At 32.8% G+C, this 20,553-nt stretch overlaps 1 protein-coding gene across 1 annotated transcript in view; it reads right to left on the bottom strand.

Annotated features, from left to right (window-relative positions):
• The window catches only part of alphaCOP (coatomer subunit alpha), a 222,021-nt gene that overhangs the window by 108,226 nt on the left and 93,242 nt on the right, over positions 1-20,553 (bottom strand). The window contains exon 5 of the mRNA XM_090386490.1: positions 381-582. Within this exon, the coding sequence (XP_090242616.1) occupies positions 381-582 (202 nt within the window). The remainder of the gene's footprint in view (positions 1-380; positions 583-20,553) is intronic.

Here is a 20,553-nt window from a genome sequence, read left to right as displayed (position 1 = left end):
TATGATCTATTGTATTTTAAATTATATTATATTTTACAGTCGATTTTATGTATTTTATTTATTCATTTTATTTGTAATTTAATTTTATCTATGTTTAAAGTTATAATTGGTCAGAGTTGGCGGCATCAATTATGGATAGATTTCCTGACCACAGAAGCCTTTTTAGTGAATATATCAAATATACAAATTCTTCAATGTATATAAATCAAGAAGAACACAAGTCTCAATCATACCACACTGCAAACCATGGGTAACAAAGTAGCAAAAATGCATCTCCCTTACAAACAACAGCTTACCAACTGAAACTGTTAACGTTAATTAAAGGTCGGTATTATAATATAATTTTGTTTCATTACAAATCAAAAACATCCTTAACTTACTGTATGAGTTCGATCCAGAACAGCAAATCTGTTTCTGGCAATCCACACAGATGTCAATCCTGAAGACCTTTTGCATTCAGCTGCCTCAGGATTCTGTGTATCCAAATCCTTAGGTACAAGATACAAATCATATGTACTATTGTCCACGTTACTTGTTCTTGTGCAAAGAAGTACGGCATTCTCAGCAGGGTTATATGACAAACTAAACATCAAATAATTATGAACAATTAGAAGAGAAGTAGTACGTATACATATGCTTAAATCAACAAATGAATTTAATAAACTTCAACTACATAAATTTTAATATGTATAAAGCATTTCAAATTCTGATTGAATTTAACAGCATTCGAGCAAGTGCAGGACTTTAAATAAATACCTTTGGTCGCTGGTCCAGGAGAAGAAAGTTGCATCCACCATGGAAATCCACAGCAGAATTGGACAGGCGGCCACTGCGTTCGCCTCGCTCAAATGGTGTCTGTGGAAGAGGACCAACATTTCCTCAAAGACTAAAATCCGAACTCTTCCGGACTTTGATCCTGTCCATTCTCCTTTACGGATCAGAAACATGGATTTGTCTCAAGCTAGATTTAAACAAACTTGAGGTATTCTAAATGCGATGCCTGCAGCAGATTTTGGGCATCTCACTTCGTGACCGCATCACTAATGATACCATCCGCACCAGATGCCAACAGCAACCAACCATTGCCGACCAAATCCAGAAGCGAAGGCTTAGATGGTTTGGCCACGTATGTAGAATGGGCACGAACAGAATACCATCCACACTCCTTTGGAGACAACGACCCACCCAATGGAGCATCCAACGGACCACGCCTAGGAAAACGTGGGCCAAGCAAGTGGAAAATGACTTGAAGAGCCGACGTCTCGACCTTAACCAGGCCAGGACTGATGCAATGGATCGTAAAGTATGGAAGAACATCACAGAGCAAGTCCGAAACCCTGCGGCACCTACAGCAGCATACTGGTTGCGTGGCCAACCGCCTCCCCCAGCTACCAGCTAAGGACCAAGAAGAAGAAGAACAGCATTCTGCTATTCTCATAAACAAGCAAGATTACATGCTATTAAAACAATAAACAAGCAGATTGTTTAAAAATACTGAAAGACATGGAATTTATCTAACAACATTTAAATTAATATATCCAATTTATAAGGAAACACCATAGACCTTCCTTGCAACCTGTCTACAATGCTTGGAGAACTTCATGTCTGACCATATCGCAACATCCAAGTCCCATTTCTTCACTACTGGCTTTAGTTCAACTCCATCAAGTGTATAAGTTATTTTGGGGTTACTATTCCCTGGGTGTAATACTTTATATTTTGCTGGATTAAAGCAAAACTGCCATTTTTCTGATCATCCCTGAAGTTTATCTAGGTCGCTCTGAGAAGCTCTGCTTGGCGGTAATCATTAACTACGCTACCAATCTTTACATCACCTGCAAATTAAAACATTATGTCCTCTATCCCTTCATTGATGTCATTTATGAAAATTAAAAACAATAGTGGTCCTAATACTGATCCTTGGGGAACCCAATCTGAGAAATAACCATTTATCACAACCCTCTGCCTCCTGCCCTGAAGCCATCCTGTTATCCATCTAAGGATTTTCCCTGTGATTCAAACCCATTCTAGCCTATAAAGTAACTGCTCATGCCAGACTGGATCAAATGCTTTGCTGAAATCCAAATAAACAATGTCTAAATTATTCTCTAAATCCAGCTGATGAGTGACCTGTCAACATAGCTAACCAGATTTGTTAAACATGATTTTCCCTTTACAAAACCATGCTGAGTATCCTTCAGAATTCCATTTCTATCTAAATGATCCTGAATTCCACCCTTGATCACTGCCTCCACGATTTTCCCTTCTACTGAAGTTAGACTGACTGGTCAGCAATTTCCCACTTACTCTTAGAATTGCCCTTATGTATTGACGTATTGGAGCTATGCTGGCACTTTTCCAATCCAACGGAATCTCTCTCGAGTCCAGTGAGGCTTTCATAATTAGCTTCAATGGTTCAATGTGCTCACTTGCCGCCTCCCTTAAGATTATAAAGTATATGCCATCAACCCAGAAGCTTTACTGGCTTGTAGGCTTGAAAGTTTTCCATTAAATAATCATGCGAAATTTCAATATCATTAATTACATATATTTCGACTTCATTCCCATAATTTCTCACTGACATAAAGGGTTTTTCTGCTGTAAATATTGATGCTAAGTAACTGTTGAGTTCATCGGCAACATCAGCTGGGGTATCTAATACAATCCCACATCCATTACATAACTGTCTGATCTGGTTTGTCCTCTTCTTTGCATTGATATATGTGAAGAATTCTTTATCCTCACTCTCTGCCAGCAATTTCTCATAATCTGCCTTTGCCAGCCTAACCTTTTCCGTGGCACTATTACAAATCAATATGTAGCTGTGTTATACGCTTCAGTATTTTTCCATGCCATCTTTTTCTGGTCAAGTAATCTGGCAACTTCATTATTCATCCAACTTGGAATCCTCCTCGTGGAGTATTTTTTTGATGGTACACATGCATTCAAGGCTACTGTGATCAATGCTTTAAAGGTATACCATAATTCAATTGTATTCGCTCTCTGTGCGATATCTACCCAGTTAATAGAGGCCAATTAGCACCATAAGGCATTGTAATTTCCTTTTCTGAATTTTAACCCGTTCCTGTGCCTAAGAGAGGTTCCTAAGTTCCCCTATTTATAAATCGTGTATGATCGAATCCGCGTAGTGTAAACACGTGTTATACGAGGACTGACTGTACTGGTAAATCGTGACTCAGCCCCCCGCCTTCTCGGAGTGGGTAAAGCCCTAACAAAATGGTTAACTGGGTTCCTAGAAATATGATTCCTCATTTTTCTAAATATCTCCCACTTCTCTTATGAGTTTTCCACCACTTTTTCAGTAAATTTCATGTATTCTTCAGTTGATCGGTATTCGGAGCGTTTGGAGGAAAATATTTTTCTGAGCAATTCCCTACTTTGGAAGTAAGTTACAAACTCCAGCTACTATTTTTCGACAACCAAGCATTACCTTTCATAATAATTATGAACTTTCATTACAAATAAGTTATTAGCTTTCAATAGAATTTATACGCTGCTCCACATAATTATCACATCACCCGCCACTCTCTCACCTTGGATATGTGTTAACTTACATTGTTAGTGCTCTGTATGTTTCTGTATTATTAATGTGAATTGACCCATCTCTACCTGTTTACATCAGTATGTTGTTATGAATTTTGTAGGCATTTTCAATAGGGCAAGGGATGAAAATTATAATTTTTTTTTTTACATTTTATTTATTTTTATTATTATTGTGAAAATAAATTGTAAAATACTTTTAAGTTATTTTAAGTTTATTTCGTGTGATTAACCCAGAAAATACCATTTTGTGTTCGGGTATAAAATATATTCAATTTGAACTTTATTTAGTAAGGTGATGAGATAATTCTGTTGAGCAATTTATGTATTATAATTTTGTAATAGTAAATATAATTTTTATAAATGTCTTCGTTTTGTCCACGTTTTTAAAGCCGAAAACGTCCCAAGTTTTTCCTATTTTGTACTAGCTTTTGAATTTTAGATCTGGTAACCCTAACCTAAGTTTACTAAATGGTAAATAGAATAATAAGTTATTTTAAATGAACTATAAAAGTAAATGCTGTCCACAAATGATTTTTTAGAAAACTGAAAATAATAAAACCCAGTGCACATTCATTGGCAGCTTTTTAAATCTTGGTTAGTACACTAACTGCTAGTATATTAATTTGAACGGCATACTGAAATGTTAATTTGTAATGTTAGTATGTTTCGACCTTTTTCACTATTGTTGTGTACTACTTTTTAAATAATTGATTCAGTTTTTAAGTATGTATTACAATGAGAGTTTTATAATTTTACTAAAGTATTTTTTTATTTGTATTATTTCATATTTCTTTTTCATTTGTTTTTTTTATTTTAATACCAGATTACCCATGGCTACTATGACGAAGGAAAGATGTCAGCAATATTCCATTGAGTATCTTGCCCATGGTTTTATTTCATCACCACAGGATAAAAGGATGCTACTGTGTGTAATATGTATGACTACACTTTCAAACGAAAGCATGCAGCCATGTAAGCTGTAGATACACTTGGAGACAATCCAGAAGGACAAGAAGGATAAATCACTAGATTACTTTAAAAAACAGCATGATAATTTCCAAACAAGGCCAATAGTAAAACAAATGTTTAGCAAAAGAGCATCCAAAGTTGATAAAAGGTTACTTGCATCCTATGAGATTTTCAAGCTAATTGCAAAAGTTGGCAAAGCCACATAATATTGGGGAATCGTTGATTTTGCCTGCAGTGTCTGTTGTAATTTCAACTGTAATGAACCAGTGTACATGAACTTACTCAGACCATCCCTTTGAGCAACTCGTCAGTATCGAGGCATAATGATGAAATGGCAGTGATGTCGAAAAACAATTAGTTGCACAACTGCAAGTTAAGATGTTTGCCCTGCAAATCAATGAATCCACCCCACGCAATAATGAAGCCCTTCTGATGACATATGTTAGGTTTTTGAATGATTATCAGCTTAATGAACAAATCCTTTTTGCCTGACAGCTCAAGAAAGACACGAAAGGTGAGACAATATTTGAAGAAGTTGAGTTATTTCAAGGAAAACAATATTCCACTACAAAATATAATAGCTTGTGCAACTGATGGTGCTGCTTCGATGGTAAGTAGATACAGAAGATTCACTGCTCATTTAAAAAATGCTGTGCCTGAAGTTTTTGCATACACTGCGTGGCCCACAGTCAACATTTGGTCGCAAAAAAATTGGGAGGATGTTTGCATGATGCCCTTGCTATTGTAATAAAAGCCATAAAACACATCAAATCAAATGCACTTCAAAATCGTCTATTTCGACAACTTTGTGAAGAAAATGAGGAAGAATTTGAACGCCTATTAACCCATACAGAAGTCCGATGGTTATCAAAAGGTAATTGTCTTTGTCGTTTTGTTGCACTTTGGAGCAGTATTATATATTTCTAAGTGATAAGCAGCTTGGAGAACAGATTGTTGCTGCTAAGCGTGACATATTTTATATATCAGATATATTCGAAAAGCTGAATTTGTTGAACAGCAGCACCCTTCTTTGGTAAGAAACCTTTTTAATGCAATGATGCATCACCAGGGTATCTGCCTGGTGAAGGGACAAATATCCCTGAAACAGTGCTGTCTGGGTGGTAGTGGTGGTATCTGCCAAGAATAAGTAACAATAGTTTTCTCCATTGGTACAGCATTACTTATTCGAAGTAGTGCAATATCATGGCAACTCGTGGTGTCACAATATGAGATAACTAAAACGATGCTTTTTTTAGCTTTTTTTTAGAATTGCTGTGTACTAATATGCTGCTTTTTCACAAACTTATACGTTACATTTCTAATGCAATAATCTGCTTTCGAATGCACTTTTTAGTTAAAAATACTCCTTTTTCCCCTTAAAATCGTTCACTCTCCTAAAATAAGTAAAAAGATAAAGTTATTTACATTTTTAAGAAAATAACATCTATAAAATTGAAAAGTAAAATTACAGTAGAGTCCCGATTACTCGAGGTAATGTGGACCAAGGAAAGCTCGGATATGGCCAAATTGTGCTAACACGGAAAATTTTCGTATACTGACCTTGCGACAATGTTCCCCTCCCCTCTAGGATCTCCCTCATTCCTGCCATTAAGGAAGTACATGTACTGTAAGAAAAAGAATACATGTATGTATATAATTACATACTTCATGGAACCATTTTTTCAACAAATATGAATCCATCCACGCATTTGATTGGTTAGCATACTTACAAGGAAGACTTTCGACATGTATGTGTTTGAAGGCTCTTAGTTTCGTAGCCTTTCCAATAAGTAGCAACTTATGCCTGTAACTTCCTGAAGCATTTGAACATGCCAACACTGCCAGTCTCTCCTTACTACGTTTATACCCGGGCGCTGCTTTTTCTTCTTGTGATGCAAGCATTTCGGTCGAAAGCATTCGATAATTTAAACTTTTGTCACAGTTGTAAACTTGATTCAAACTTAAACCTTCCTCCTCTATGACTTCTGCCAACTTTTTGGTAAAAGACTGCACTTCTTCTTGACAAGCAGATAACTTTTCCCCAGCGACGTTCAGCTGTCTTACTCCATACGCCATTTTCTATCTATCTAACAATCCCATGCTAGCTGTAAATTCTTCATCACCATCACGAAAATTTTTCTGAAATTGTAGAGCCTTTCCTTGTTGAGTCGGTCCAGAAATCGGGCTTCCTTTCTGTCTCATTTGCGTGAACCACAAAAAAAGTGCTTCAGATGTTTGTTCAAACTCTCCCTTTTTCATTGTTTTTCTTCTCATGTGCTCATCATTTTTCTCAAACGATCTTTGTGAACACAATTTTTCAATGTTCTGTCGATTTCTCACTCAATCCCTACAGTTACTTCACCTACACCTAGCTCTCTAGCCAGCTTTTTAATTGTTTTGCCCTTGTCTACTCGTTCGATGGCATCACCCTTAGTCTCTAATGAAACCACGACACGTTTCCGTTTTACACTCATCGTACATAAAATAAAAATAAAGAAGCCACGCGGAACCGATAAACTAATGGTAGGCCTGACGTAGCCATGGTCAGGAGTGAGAGTGCATAGCACACGTTCCTTGAGTGGACTGGGGGTTCAAGCCCGAGACTACTAAATACGATAAATATTTGTATTGACGATTTATTGTAAACGCTACTGACCTGATTGTCGTACTAGAGTATAAAGAGAAAATTTAATTTTTTTTTTTTTTTTAGTCACAAGCGAAATCACCTGGACGATATGTCAAACTGAACCCAACAGATAAAACTGTTGAAGTTTTGTGGCGAGTGGGTGTAGGGATGCGGAGGGAGATGAGTCATCAAAATTCCGTGAATCAGCACAGCACAGTCTGTTCTCATCATACATATGAACACAAACAACTCTTTAAGGCATCACTTAGTCTTTGTGTAAAAATTGAGCTAAGAGCTAGCTCGGATAACATGGAACCTCAGAAAATCGAGACTACTGTATTTAAATTTTTAAGAAAAATAACATGGGTTTAAGTGCAAATAAGGCAAAGGTAAAGAAAGCCAACACGAGAGCCACAGGGAAACTTCGAGAAACTTACTGGGCAAACTCATTTCTTGCTACCGCAGTTTCTCCCTGCATTCTCGGTAAACAGATGGTGTGCGTTATCAGTAGTGGCAGCAGAAGTCGATAACAATGTATTGATTTAGTTTTTTCTCATTATTAAAAGCAGATTATTGGAGTTCATGAGTGGACTCCAATATTAATTTTAATAATTAATATCAAATTTTTACTATTTTTCACACTCAAATTTGATGAAATGACATTTTTTATTACAGTAAACCCCCGCTATTCTCGGTCGCTGATTTAATGAAATGAAACTTAAAAAAAATATGAATTTTAAAGCGCCATGAACATTTTTCGCCATAAAAAAAACATGGGCATGGCTAAAATCATCTTTCACAGTCAAAACAGCGCTCAGTGGGTGGGGGAGAGGGGTGACAAAATCATGACAGTGGATATTTCCCGCTAAACCTTGTTCATCATGTCTTATGCGCTTGTCGTGGAAGGTTTCGTCGTTTGCTTTTAAATGCTTATAAATTGAATAAATTTATCAATTTATAAATTGATATGCCCCAAAAGTGAAAAATCTACCGTTTTGCAGTGTGTTAGTGTAAACGGACTTTTTTGACTGTGTTAACGGTTAAAAGAAAGTGACTTTATTGTGGACAAATTCTTTTCTAACCCCTACAAAAATATGGATACGAATAACAAGGGAATTGTGAAAAGATCAAAGAAGAATGATGACATTAGCGAGTAAAATTTAGTTATTAGACAAAATTTCTAATGGTGAAAGTGTCTCGTCAGTGGCAAAACAAAATCAGTGAGTCAACGGTATGATCAATCAAGAAATCAGAAGAAAAAATCCGCCGTAGTGTCCATGAAAACGCACTAATTGCTTCAAAAATTTACTCTGTAACTCGTGATGTTAAATTGGAAAAAATGGAAAAGGCTTTAAATCCGTGGATAGAAGACTGAACTCAAAATAAAATTCTATTAAGTTCACTTATCATTCGTGAAAAGGCAAAACACCTCTATCAACACTTTAGAGAAACTGGTGATAGCACCGGCGGAATAAGTTTTTTAGCTAGAAAAGGCACTGGTTTGAAAGATTTGTTTGAAATTTCTAATAAATATTACATTTAATATTAAATTGTTTCTTATTTTCATTTCGATGACTTATGCTTGTATTTTACTATGTACATAGTCATATTATGAAGGTACATATAATACATACATAGACAAAATTTTAGACTAATTTTTTTTCTTATATATTTCATACTTTGAAACGGAACCCTTTTATTACTATGGGAGCCATAATCAGTATTCGCATTTTTGGTATTCGTGGAATTTCTCAGGAACATAACCCCCACGAATAGCGGGGATTAACTGCATTTCCGGTATCATTCTTACCTCCATAAATTAATTAAAATTTTTCATTATTAAGTGATGAAATGTTATCTTTACTTATTTCTTTAGTAATCTATCTGGTAGAAACATGTTAAGTATTTTCATTTTCAATTAAAGTTACAATTACTTTTACACCATATTTTATTTGATTAGTATTTCCAATAATTCACTTAAATCTTTTAATTTTTTAAGTTGGAGTTGAAATTGACCAATTGTATTTAGTCTCTTTTCAAATGTTGCCATTTATAAAAGAAACTTTTTTCAATTTTTTTTCACATATTTTATAATTTTTACACATTATTTAACTGAAAAGTTTCAGCGAAAGTTTTCAGTTAAATAATGTGTAAAAATGATAAAAATGTGGAAAAAATTTAAAAAAAAAATGTTTTTATAAATTGAAACAAAATTCTGTGTGAAATGTGGGCAAGATAAAAATGAAAGTTAATTTGACTCATCTCATCCTTATTGTAAAAAAGAACGTAATCAAAAATATCAAAATGAATATTATAAATCTAAAAAAAAAAAAAAAAAAAAAAATTACTCAAAAACAGAAATTACTTTACATGAATGTAAAAGAAAAGAATAGTACAAAAAATTATTTGGAGAAACATAGAAATACAGATTTACATCTAAGAATTCTTATGGAAATTAAAGAGAAAAAAGCATGCAAAAAATGTCGAAAAGAAAAAAACAATTTCAGAATTTCCAAAATATCCGAGGAATGAAACTTATCGAATGACATGTAAAGATACATGAAATAATAATCGGGATATTATTTTATTCTTAAAAAACATTAATGTGATGTTTGTGCTTGCTTTTTATTGCATAATTGATCAAACCTATGCGTCATTTTCGAAATGGCGACACGGATTTCTTTTTCAACATTTAATTTTGATCTGTACTGAGATTTAATGACTGCCATGTCGAAAATCCAACTTCATAATACAGATCAAATAGTAGTAGATATCTAATAGTAAAAAAAATCACTCTTAATACCTTTTTAATATTTGCCATGGAAATCTTACATAAACTATTACATCGTCCGTGATGCCCCTGGTAAATTATGGTGCCTCCCCAGGGTGTCACAATGCACAGTTTGAGAACTGCTGTGTTAGTGAATTGATAAAATATTGTAAATAAAATCAACTTCGTGCTTATTGAAGAATAAAAAATAGAGAAGATTTAAACAAATTTATAATGAATGAAATTGAAAAGCGAAAACAAGAAAAATGCAATGAGAGAGAGAAAAATTTGCTAGGATATTTGGTATACTTGATACTAATGATTTATTTCCTAAAAGAAAAATAAGAAAGTTTTACACAATTAAAAAAAAGTGAAATTTGTGCAACTTATTATAATCCTGATAAACGTGATGAACAATGAAAATTTTACTCATAAAGCTTCAGTTAATAATTTTAAGGAAATTCAAGAAACAGAATCAGCTTATAAAGGTATATTAAAAACTTATTAGAAATTCAAATAGTGAATTAGATCCTTTGAATTTCTTAGAAAAAAAAAAAAAAAAAAATATATAATAATTAAAAAAATAAATGAAAATTCACAACAAATGAGCTTAAAAGTTAATATAAACATAATAGCTGAAATCTGTAAACAAGATGAACATGATGTGCATTCATTTCAAAGTAAAAATTGTAAAATTCTCTCAGCAACCAATTTAGATGATTATTATAATTTACTTTTGAATGAAATGCAAAAGAAAATGATGCAAGTAACATTTCATGATTCAGGTTGGATTATATGCAGTGTTGAATATTTATACCTAAATATCAATATATATAATCCTTTACGAGGCAATTTTTACATTGATTTACCTCAAAAATTGAAAAGTAGAAAAGCTATTGTTAATGTGAAAAATGAAGATAATCAATGTTTCAAATGGAGTGTGTTAGCTGTTTTTACATCCAGTAGAAAAAGATCCCCAAAAATTTTCAAAATATGAAAAATATGAAAATGAATTAAATTTTAAAAATATTCCTTTTCCTGTTTCACTAGATGATATATCTAAATTTGAAATGCAAAATAATATTTCTATTAATGTTTATCACCATGAAAAAAAGTTCAATTTGTCCTCTACTGATAACTGAAAATAAATAATATAAGCATGTGAATCTATTCTATATGAAGAAACATGTTGAAGCTGATAATTCTATTAAAGAAAATTATTGTTGGATAAAAAATATGTCAAGATTAGTATGTTCACAGATGAATAATCACAAAGATAAAATATATGTATGTGATATGTGTTTAACATATTTTTATTCAGGAGAAAAACTGAATAGACTGAGACGTAATTGACTGTGAAGAACACAAACTTAAAAGTTAAGATGCCTGAAACTGATTCAGTTTATTTCAAAAATTATAATCATTCATTAAAAATTCCATTTGTTATTTATGCAGATTTTGAAAATAATACTGAAAAAATACATACTGCTAGACTAAATACGAAAAATTGTTACACAATGAACTTTCAAAAACATAAACCTATGAGTTTCTGTTATATTAAATGTTAATGATAGTAAATATGAATATAAAGAATCCAGATTACATAGAGGTGTAGAAGCACCTAAAATATTTATAGAATGGTTAGTTGAAGGTGTTAACAGTATTTCAAATCTAATATATGAAAGATATGTTACCTCTTTCAGAAGAGGAGCAAATAAATTATGATAACACAACAATTTGTCATATTTGTGGATATGAAATTCCTAGTGAATTTGAAAGTGAACGTAAAAGAAAATTATTACAGAAGTTAGAGATCATGATCACTTAACAGGAAAATTTAGAGGTGCAGCTCACAGTTGTAATTTGAAGTATAAAATTCCAATTTTATTCCAGTAATTACACATTTTAAGTTGTTATGAATCACATTTATTTATTAAAGAATTAGGATTTAATAATGACAATATTAAAGTTATTGCAAAAAATGGTGAAAAATATATCAGCTTTGATAAAAGAATATTTTATTTATGATGAAGAAAATTCTGAACAGTGATTACCAAAACATTATTTGAGGTTTATAGATCCATTCAGATTTATGGGAACTAGTATAGATAAACTTGCTAATAATCTTAAAAAAGAACAGTTCAAAAACATAAAGAAATACTTTTCAGAACATAAGTTGGATTTAGTGATAAGGTGTATATCTCTATGATTATATGAACTCATTAGAAAAATGTGAAGAGACTAAATTACCCGAAAAAGAAAACTTTTATAGCATATTAAACGAAAGTGATATATCTGAAGATTACATTCATGCACAAAATGTTTGGAAAGAATTTAACATAAAAAACATTGGTGAATATTCTGATTTGTATTTAAAAACTGATGTGTTGTTATTAGCTGATATATTTGAGAATTTCAGAGATGTTTGTCTAGATGCTATATAAATTAGATCCTGCTTGGTATTATACAACTTCTAGTTTATCTTGGAATGCAATGTTAAAGATGACACACATTCAATTACAGTTACTAACTGATATTGATATGTACTTAGTGGTAGAAAAAGGTATTAGAGGTGGAATAAATTAATGTTGCACTAGATATGTAAAAGCAAATAATAAATATCGAAAAGATTTTAATAAAAATGAATTATCGTCATTTTTTATTTAGGTGCAAATAACTTGTACTGATGTGCAATGAGTGAATATTTACCTTATGGAGGGTTTAAATGGGTAGATACAAATATAACTCAAATACCTGATGATAATGAAATTGGATATATTTTAGAAGTTACCTTAGCTTCTGAACATGTAAGAGTGCAGGTAACCCTCGTATAACATGGTAGTTAGTTCCTATAAAATCTTGTGTAGTGTGAAACCGCGTTATACGAGACGAACCAGTACAAAAGGGGGGGGGGGGTCACGTTCCAAAAGCTAACAAAACTACATTTTTTTTATAACTTTTTTTTTTTTTTTGATTTGGTAGTTGTTGGTGCATCGGCTTCTGTGGCCATATTGCACCTCCCAAGGTTTTTGCAGTACTTTGATCCAAGCCCGAGGCGGGAATCGAACCCGCGACCTTTGGGTTGCCGGGCAGGTACTTTACCCACTTGGCTAGCCCGGTCGGCTTTTTTTATAACTATTGGAAACGAAATTTTTATTAAAAATAGTAATAACTGAACAAACGCCACAAACTGTGATACATGTATCACAGTTTGTGGTACATGTAACTTTTAAAAAAAACCAGTAATCTGAGTTTGTTTGCTTTTGCTTGATAGATCTGTAATTCTTGGTATGGAGTTAAGCATGTTTGAAGCCCCGTCTTGAACTTTGTGCTCCTTTCAGTCAAAGAATCTGCATTCAAAAAATAAGATTCTAATTGCTCGGCTAAATTTATGCCTTCCTGTATGCTTTTTAGTGTACAATTTGGAACTTCAAAATTTTCATCTGTGCCATCATTCTCTGAATTGATTTGGTTTACCTCCTATGCCATCTCACCAAATCCTGAGTGCTTTTTCCATTTTATCAATTATTAGCACTCAGGGACAAGCTGTCATATTTGCAGAAATGAAAGATCCTGCAGCAAAAGCAGTTCTAATTTTCCATTCATTTTTCATTATGGTCCGGACTGTTGCTTCATTTAAATTTAAACCTTTTGCAATGTATGATACCCCCCCACCCCTTTAAGACTATCCAAAATTTGTATCTTTGTTTGTAGAGAAATAGTTTCTTTTGAGTAGTGCTTTTTCACTTACCTTGGACATAATTTAGGGCTGGAATTTAATTCACAACAAAGAAATTATTCCAATACAGTTCTTAAGAACAAAATTTAGTAATACATATCCAGAAAAATTTAAAAGTGATCAAATGAAAACCAAAATAACCTTACAAAAACCTTAATAGTCACGAACTGCATGCTTTGACGTCACAATTTTTATGGTCTCAAACAAACACAAGTTCTTTTTTTTTTTGCATAACGACTAGCAAGTTGACAGCAGGGATTCACAAAAAAAAGAACGAAATGTTGAAATATTACATGTTATGCAAGGTCTGCCACAATTCTCTAACCGTATCAGAGCGAAACCGTGTTGTGCGAGGATTGCCACAATTTATCAACCGTGCTAGAGCAAAACAGTGTGTAGAAGTACCGTGTTATACAAGGGTTGCCTGTATAAATAAAATATATCCAAAATTAATGAATATATTATACAATAAGGAAAAGTACATATTTCATTATAGAAATTTGAAGAAATATTTAGAATTAGGATTAAAACTAATAAAAATAGTGTTAGAATTTAAGCAATCTAACTGGCTAAAATCATACATAGATTACATTACATTAATAGCTAAACCTCACTTTAAGAAACAAGATATATATATGATGAAAACTTAGGTGCAGTTCATCTAAAAAAACATTAGATAAGCCTATATTTTAGATATATCTAAACTACTGATGTATAATTTTCATCATAATGTTATGAAACATAAATATGGTGAAAATCAAAATCTCATATATACAGACATGTAGTTTTATATATAACATTAAAAGTGGTGACTTTTATGAAGATATGAAAGAAATGATACATTACTTTGATATATCAGATTACACAGAAAATAATACATAAAACATACCTAGAATAAATAAAAAAAAAATTGGAAAAATGAAAGATTAATGCAACGGAAAAATTATGAATGAATTCATAGGTTTAAGATCAGAAATGTATAAATATAAAATTGACGAGAAAGTGGAAAAAAACATCAAAATGAATTTAAAAATGTGTAATTAAAAAAAGAATAACATTTGATGATTATAAAAAGGGTTTATTTGAGAAAAAAGAATAACTACGAACTATGAATGTAATAAGAAGCAAAAAAACATGAAGTTTATTCAGTAGAAGTAAACAAAAAAGTTCTTAGTCCTTTTGATGATAAAAGATATATCTTAGAAGATAAAATTCATACATTAGTATGGGGTCATTGTTCAATTTAAAATTAAATCTTTATCTATCCATAAATTAAATGAATCTGAATAACCTTTCCATTAAACTAAATATTTATTTCCTTTTTTTTTTTTCTAATATTTTCTATTTGATTATTCTATGATTATAAAAAATGTTTATTTTATAAAAAAGAATAACTACAAACTATGAATGTAATAAGAAGCAAAAAAAAACATGAAGTTTATTCAGAAGAAGTAAACAAAAAAGCTCTTAGTCCTTTTGATGATAAAAGATATATCTTAGAATATAAAATTCATACATTAGTATGGGGCCATTATTCAATTTAAAATTAAATCTTCTTTATCTATCCATGAATTAAATGAATCTGAATAACCTTTCCATTAAACTAAATATTTATTTTCTTTTTTTTTCTAATAATATTTTCTATTTGATAAACACATCTTGCTGCTTATATTTTACTAACTCTTGTTCATAAAATGAACCTTGTATTTCTTCATTATTCAATGTCTAATTTTACTGAAGAAAGATTTTAACAAATATTTCTTCAGTAAAATTAGGTAAATAACCCTTTATCAACACACTTTTGTACTTATTGATTCTAACCTTATCACCTATATGAAATTTGGGTTTAGGTACTGATAATTCCTTTTTATAAAGGATTATTATATACTGTTTGTTCATTTTCGGCTTTAGTTACTTCAATAGGTTTAATTTTTATATATCTGCGATAATATTAGTAAAATAATAAGAGGAGTTTACCTCAATATAGTATGTAGAACACTTCCGTATGATACCCTCCAGAAATTAAAACGGAAAAAACCGACAACTTACCGGTACATTAGAGTAAAATACAAATAATTAAATAATCAATTTAACACAATTCAAATCAATTAAAAATCAAATTAACGCAATTAAAAGAATCTAACGAAAATACTCAAAACGATTTTCCTTCCTGAAGCTGACAACGCTGAATTTTCATTCCTGTGATCACGACATACGGTCGATAAGCGTTGTCAGCTTCAGGAAGGAAAATCGTTTTGAGTATTTTCGTTAGATTCTTTTAATTGCGTTAATTTGATTTTTAATTGATTTGAATTGTGTTAAATTGATTATTTAATTATTTATATTTTACTCTAATTTACAGGTAAGTTGTCGATTTTTTTGTTTTTTCCTGTTTTAATTTCTGGAGGGTATCATACGGAAGTGTTCTACGTACTATATGGAGTTAAACTCATCTTATTATTTTACTAATATTATTATCAACGTAGAACATATTGAGTATTACAGCTCTGATTCATAATATCTGTGATAAGAATTATTATAATTTGCAATTAGTTTGTCTAATACATCTCTATTCACTTCCTAGTATTATTAGTCAATGTCACGGTGGGCAACTCACCACGACATTTACCCACACCTCGATGTTGTGATTGTGGATAGGTCCGGCCACTATCAACGATGCACCTGGTTGGAGTCGTTGAACATCACATGCTCTAATACTTTGGTCAACAGGAGCAGTGGATGTCGTGTCCACCCTATCATCGAAACAACCATTTTGATTAATAACAAACGTTGGCAATGTCCACATGCATCACAGCCACAGGCTTCAACATCCAACAATTAATCACGCAGTTCATGTACATGATTGGCAGTATACACCCTCATGTTCCACTCTTAACTGTCAGTTTGACTGAGGAAGGTTAACAAAAATAATCAAAAGCTTTTTGTATGTATTTAATCTAATATATGTATGTGTTTTTCCTATTATTAAACTTGTCATAATTTATTCTGTCTCCGTTTTGCTCTGTGTCCACAGTAATTCGATATTAATTCTATTAAATCGTTCTACTGTTTGCGCTTTTGTTTCTATATTCACGGTAGTAAACCAATGAAAGTCATATTTACTAAAAAGTTGTTGCGTTTTTTTATTTATAAATTCAGTACCTCTATCTGTTTGTATTTTTTCAGGAATTCATTCTGCAAATATAATCTGAAAAGCTTTTGTTATCTCACTACCTGTTTTTTCTTAATAGGTATAGTCCATACATACTTAGAAAACACATCTATAACTGTTAATATGCAGTTAGTGTTATTGTTAAACAATTTATATTCTTGCATATCAACTATATCTGCTTTAAATCGATCATCTGTATGACTAACAAACCTCTTCTCTTAAATTTTCTTTTCACAGGTTTATGTTTTGTATATTCATCTTGTTGATGTAAAAATTCTTTTATTTCTTTTACAGGTAAATTTGTTTTTCTTTGTAATTCTAAAATACCTGAATAACCAGTTAAAGGGTTATAATACACATTTTTTAAGCTATCATTTTTAAAAAAACACCTTTCTTTGCTCCACATATGTTACAAATACCTTCCATTATATTTCTCCCAGTTTTTGTTTGCATAATATTATTAGTTTTTATTTTAGTTTTACACTTTAAGCAATAAATATTCATTGTATTTAAATCAGAAGAAATTTTATCAATTCTTAATCCAAAACGTTTTTTAGCTTTAATTATAGGCTTAATCATCCATTTACCTATGCGTTCTTCAAAAGTTTGGTTTTCTATAGCATCTAAGTCATCTAACAACTCTTTATCTGCTATATAACATCGGGTTGTATCTTTAGTTTTACTATATGCAATGTCATGTTCCTTACAACTATCATCTACTCTATTAATTTCTTTATCTCCTCTAGCTAATCTCTTTTAACTTTGTAAAAAGTACACAGTAGCTATATTTTTTACCTGTTACAGTTCTTAAATGCATTTCTGGTGGATTAATCTTATCTTGCAACCAATTAACTATATCACCTCCTACTAATTTTTCATTAAAATCACTAGGTATTTGTTTAAATGAATATAATGCTTTACAAGGTGATTTATTATTATTTCTCATTCTAATATATTTCATACAATAATAACCACATAAAAGTGAATCAAATTTTTGTAATTGACTTGAGTTATACAAAGGGTACTAGGAAAGTTTTGCAATACAGCTTTGTTTATTTAATTTTTTCAAAGTAATTTCCTCTACATTCAATACACCTCTCCATCCTCCGAAACCAATCTTTAAACCAGTTCTGCCAAGTTTCACTAGGGAGTAAAGCACACTCGTTGTCCCAAGCCCGTAGAAGGTCCTCATCACTGGAAAACCGCCTCCCTCTTAGCTTCATTTTCACATGCGGGAACAGTGCAAAGTCGCAGGGAGCAAGGTCTGGACTGTAGGGAGGGTGCTCGAGAAGTTTCAGTCCTGTCGTGGTCAAATTCGGTGCAGGCTTTGGCGCGGTGAGCTGGAGCATTATCGTGATGGAGGTACCAGGTGTCCATTCTTGACTTTGGCCGCAGGTTCTTCATAGATCCAATGACTTTAAGCAGGCATTGTTCAGTATACCACTTAGCTGTGACTGTCTTCTGCGTGTGTAAAACGACACGTTCAACATTTCCACTCGATTTGAAAACTACAGCTATCATTTTCTTCTTTACAGATCGGGATTTTCTGACAATTACGGGTGTGTCGTCATCATCAAAGACCCAAACTTTGTTTTGAGCCTTGGTCGGCAGATCGTAATAGTACAGCCAAGTCTCGTCACCTGTCACGATGTTGTTCACATACCGAGATTGTCCCTTATCAAACTTTTTTAACATCTCCCGGCACCAAGTCACACGTCGTGTCATCTGCTCTTCAGTCAGTTGATGCGGCACCCAGTGAGAACAAAGTTTCTTCACGTGCAAATGATCTTGCAGAATCGAACGAATTGCTGGTGCATTTAGGCCCAAAGTATCCTCTATCTGTTGCTAGGTCACTCGCCTGTTTTCGTCAAGCATTTTCCTCACAGCAGTAACGTTTTCCTCCGTAATTGACGTTCGTGGCCTTCCCGGCCTCTCAGAATCCTCCAGAGTGAAATTTCCCCTTTGGAATTCTCTATACCACCTGAATATCGTTGTACGATGTGGACAATCATCATCTAGTGCAAGAGTCATTTCTTCTAAGCACTGGTCTATGGTTAAACCACGCATGAAATTATACCGCAAAACTGTCCTTATCTCATTTCGTGACCACGATGCCATCGCAAGCACTTTACACTCTCACTACTAATGAATAACTGAGCCCATCGACTTGGCGCGGCGGCTACTATGCACGTATGAACATGTCTCAACATGCAGCAACAAGCAGCTTCCTGTGATTCATTGTTGCGTCATATTGCAAAACTTTCCTAGTACCCTTTGTATATTATGTTTTTAACTGAATTTTTTTTTTTGTTTTTTAACTTCTGGTGGAGGAAACCCAAATGAATCAAAATATTCTACATATTTAGGTTCTTTATTGTAATAACACACCCAATGAGTACCATTTCCTGTAATTGAATCTAAATTAAATATCCCAACCCAACCCCAGAAAGTGATGCAAAGCCTATATAAAAACTCAAAAGTCCGCATAAAATATTTTAATGGCCAACTCTCAGACCCAATTAACACCAATAAAGGAGTCAAACAAGGTTGTGGACTATCACCAAATTTATTTAATATCTACATCAATAAAATTATTAAAGAATGGAAACAAACAATTAACAATGTAATACAGTTGAACAACAGGAATAAAATCCAAACTATATTATATGCTGATGATCAAGTTATAATTGAAAAATCCGAGGGGTGAACTACAGATAGCAGCAGATGAACTGAATCAAATAGGTGAAAAGTATGAGATGAAAATCTCCACCTCAAAAACAAAATCAATAGGATTATGTAGAAAAAACCTACAAAGAGTCAAAATTGTTATTGATGACAAAATAAGAGGACAAATATCTGACTTCACCTATTTGGGAAATTTAATATCAAATCAAATGCAAAGTACTGCATATGGGTAGAACTACACCCAGAGAAACGTACCAACTGTGTGGTACTACACTTACGGTGGTAGAAAATGAAAAAGACCTGGGAGTAACTGTGCAGTCAGATATGAAGTTTTCTGAGCAATGCAGACAGGCTGCCAGGGCAGGTCATGGGGTTTTGTCAATGATATATAGGAATTTTGCTAGAAGGGAAAAGGAGGTGATTGTCCCTCTGTATAAGGCAATGGTCAAGTCAGGCCACGCCTTGAGTACTGTGTACAGGTCTGGAGGCCTCATTTTAAGAAGGATGTATATTTGCTTGAGCGTGTACAGAGAAGGGCAACAAGATTGATGAGGGGAATGAAGGGATCCTCTTACTAAGAGAGGATTTCCGCACATCTATTGGCATAAAATTTTTTTTTTTTTTTTTGGCTGATGCTGCATAAGCTCATACACTTTCTTGCATCACATACTACTAGTGTACTACTACTACATCCATACTAAACTACGGCGCCTCCGTAGCCAGGAGCAGCAGTGCGTAGCACACACTTCTTGATTAGACCCGGGTTCGAACCTGTGACCGCAGAATGCGGAAAGGTCAGGGAATGACCACCGCATATCCCCAGAGCAATATGGCCTTAGTTGCTAATGCTCCTAAAAACCAAATAACAAACAACAACAAACATACTAAACTACAAAAATATAATAAAATGAATGGAATGATTAAATGTCACTTCAGAAAACAAATGACAACTGAAACAAAATTACGACTGCATAACATCACTTCAAAATCAGCCCTCTTCTACAGCTGTGAGACTTGGATCGTAAATA

This window comes from Mastigoproctus giganteus, chromosome 12 (assembly GCF_048544385.1).
Source record: "Mastigoproctus giganteus isolate SK-2022 chromosome 12, ASM4854438v1, whole genome shotgun sequence".
Taxonomy (NCBI): Eukaryota; Metazoa; Arthropoda; class Arachnida; order Uropygi; family Thelyphonidae; genus Mastigoproctus; species Mastigoproctus giganteus.
The sequence above is the reverse complement of the archived record's forward strand: the minus strand, read 5'-3'. Positions and strand labels throughout refer to the sequence as shown.